General features: G+C 31.8%; 1 protein-coding gene across 1 annotated transcript; it reads right to left on the reverse strand.

Moving 5' to 3' along the window:
* Positions 1–35: 35 nt before the first annotated feature.
* Positions 36–630, reverse strand: LOC109585365 (uncharacterized; the record flags this gene model as incomplete). Its single annotated transcript, XM_020001412.1, has 3 exons — positions 507–630; positions 135–467; positions 36–80 (listed from the first exon to the last, which is right to left on the reverse strand). Coding segments are annotated over exons 1-3 (502 nt in total), but the record flags the coding sequence as incomplete, so codon positions are not given.
* Positions 631–2,472: the final 1,842 nt, after the last annotated feature.

The following is a 2,472-nucleotide window of genomic DNA, read 5'->3' on the forward strand; positions in this document are numbered from 1 at the left end:
GCTTATGGTGCTCCAAGTTCCAAGCACATAAATACCATCACTAACAAAACTTGTACAACTGGAGTTTAGCCTTGGCATATCTACATATAGGAATTAGATAATACACAATACATAATTGATGAATAATGGCTTACAAGTCTTTCTGATATAAACTGGTTTTGAATACATTAGACCAAATGAGTTGTTGGCTCTACAGTAGTAATATCCAACTGTTAAGTTATTAATTGGATTTAAAAGAAGAGAACTGTTCCACCACACATATCCTTCATCATCAGAGTTAGGACTGTACACAATATTAGACACTTTACTACCACTGATGATAGTGTAGTCACTGGATCTATTAGATATCTCATCAGTACTATACAACCATGAGACTTCAAATGGAGACTCTCCATAAACAGAACAGTTCACATGCACTGTCTTGTAGTCCAAATAATAGAGAAATGGATCTTGGAATATAACTGGACCTATAAGCAAATTATATTAATTAGAAATTTTATACTAACCATTCATTGTTGTATTATCATTGTCATTATAACTTTCTTGTTCAATATCTGGTTCATTTAGCTGTTCAGCACTTGAATACCACAAAAGAAGTTGCAGACACAAACACAAGCTAGTAACTGCCATTTTAAAGTTGTCTAGCACTGTCCGTATGTATGCACAATTATAATGAAATTATTGCCATGTATTCTTAATAATTATAACTCTACTTACAAGGGTGGGGCAAGAGTATTTTTCTCACCATACTTTGTTTGCTATCATGATGTAATGTTGTTGCTTTAGGTAAAGAGAATTTTGCCTTTGTGTTGTCTTGTTTGTAATAAAAAGTAATTGACAGCCAATAGTCAAAATTTTGGGAAATATAACATCTTGACTTACAACTATACTGAAACTTTCAGATGTTTGTATTTTTTGTTTGATTCTTTTGTCCTGTCTATCCACTCATACTTATGGACATTAGAAAAAGCCTGAATCCAGAAAGTTCTCATATTGTTAAAAAATAATTAATTTTCAGTGTGTTTCAATACTTGTTGAATTGTGGATGACATTATGATATAAGCACATTTGATTGTAGTAATTGATTTACTTCTAGTATATAAGAATGTGTGGCATAAGTGGGCATGGGCATAATCACATTTTTATACTAGGAATTGTTATTACAGTGATGCTATCTTATAATTATGCATGCATGACTTGTGGGATCACCCCTCAATACATATTTCATTCCTACACCTATGTCAAATGACTGTACAGTCATATCTTGAAACTTTAGTGGTTGTATCTCTGACCACTAGATTCATCACAATGACCAGGTCAGCGATGAATTAGTCTAATCACTTATATAGGTCTATATGACCCATGACCATACTTTAGAATTTGTTTTGCATTACATTTATGATCAAAGTTATTGTGTTGTGCTTACTAATGTTCCCATTTAACATTTGAGTTGTAACAATTATCAGCCATGCCTGTTTTCTATCATAATGCTTTGATCATGTTTGGATGAAAAAGCCATCACACAAAATACAAAAGCAACATCCAAGTCTTTTTTATGAAATAATATTTTAGTTGTAAAAATTATCAGCCATGCTTGTTTGCTATCATAATGTTTTGTATGAAGAAACATGACCAATGATGTCATGTTTGTATAAAGAAACATGACCAATGATGTCATGTTTGTATGAAGAAATATCACAGAGTCTTTTTTGAAATGATTGTGATAATGACCCATGCATATAATGCTTATTAGCATTTCAGATGATGTGCGTATTAATTTTAAATAATTCTGCATGGCCTATAACATCAGTTTTTGTGGCATAGTGTGCATACACATTAAAATAGAGGGAATTACTAAATTATATTTTTAATGCCATTATGGATTAAGACACTTGTGCTATGAGGAATATTTATGGGTTGAAAGTTAAATTTGCAAATTTCTAAAATAATTTTGGTGATTGGCGGATTGTAATTTGGCAAATTCGTGGCCACATGCCATTGAGCATGCACATAACGGTTCAAAATGCTGGATTTTAATTTTGGTGAATGGCTATCAAAACGCCAAATTTGTCCCCTCGAAAATTTCCCACACTATACGATAGCTTATTTATTATACTTTTTGTTAATAACTATCATGTAGGGGGAATCCAACCTGCTTTGTTGAGAGGCAGCTTATGAGAATAATTGACAAGGATCACAGGTAAGAATGATGCACCCACACACAATCTAAACCAGAGGAAATGCACTTAATTGTATACCGGGTATATATATTTGCATATAGAAAGCTAAATTTTTAGAAGTGATTGTGTCAGCTCTGTATATAGATTCAAATCTGTACATTCTATAAGCAATTCTTAGAAATCATGAATTTGAAATACAATTTTAGCAACAACAATTACATATTTTTGTGTAGCAATCAACTATCTAATAATAGAGAAATCAATTACATGTAACTACTTCTAATTAATTAGC

This window comes from Amphimedon queenslandica, unplaced genomic scaffold (genome assembly GCF_000090795.2).
Source record: "Amphimedon queenslandica unplaced genomic scaffold, v1.1 AMPQUscaffold_13076, whole genome shotgun sequence".
NCBI lineage: Eukaryota > Metazoa > Porifera > Demospongiae > Haplosclerida > Niphatidae > Amphimedon > Amphimedon queenslandica.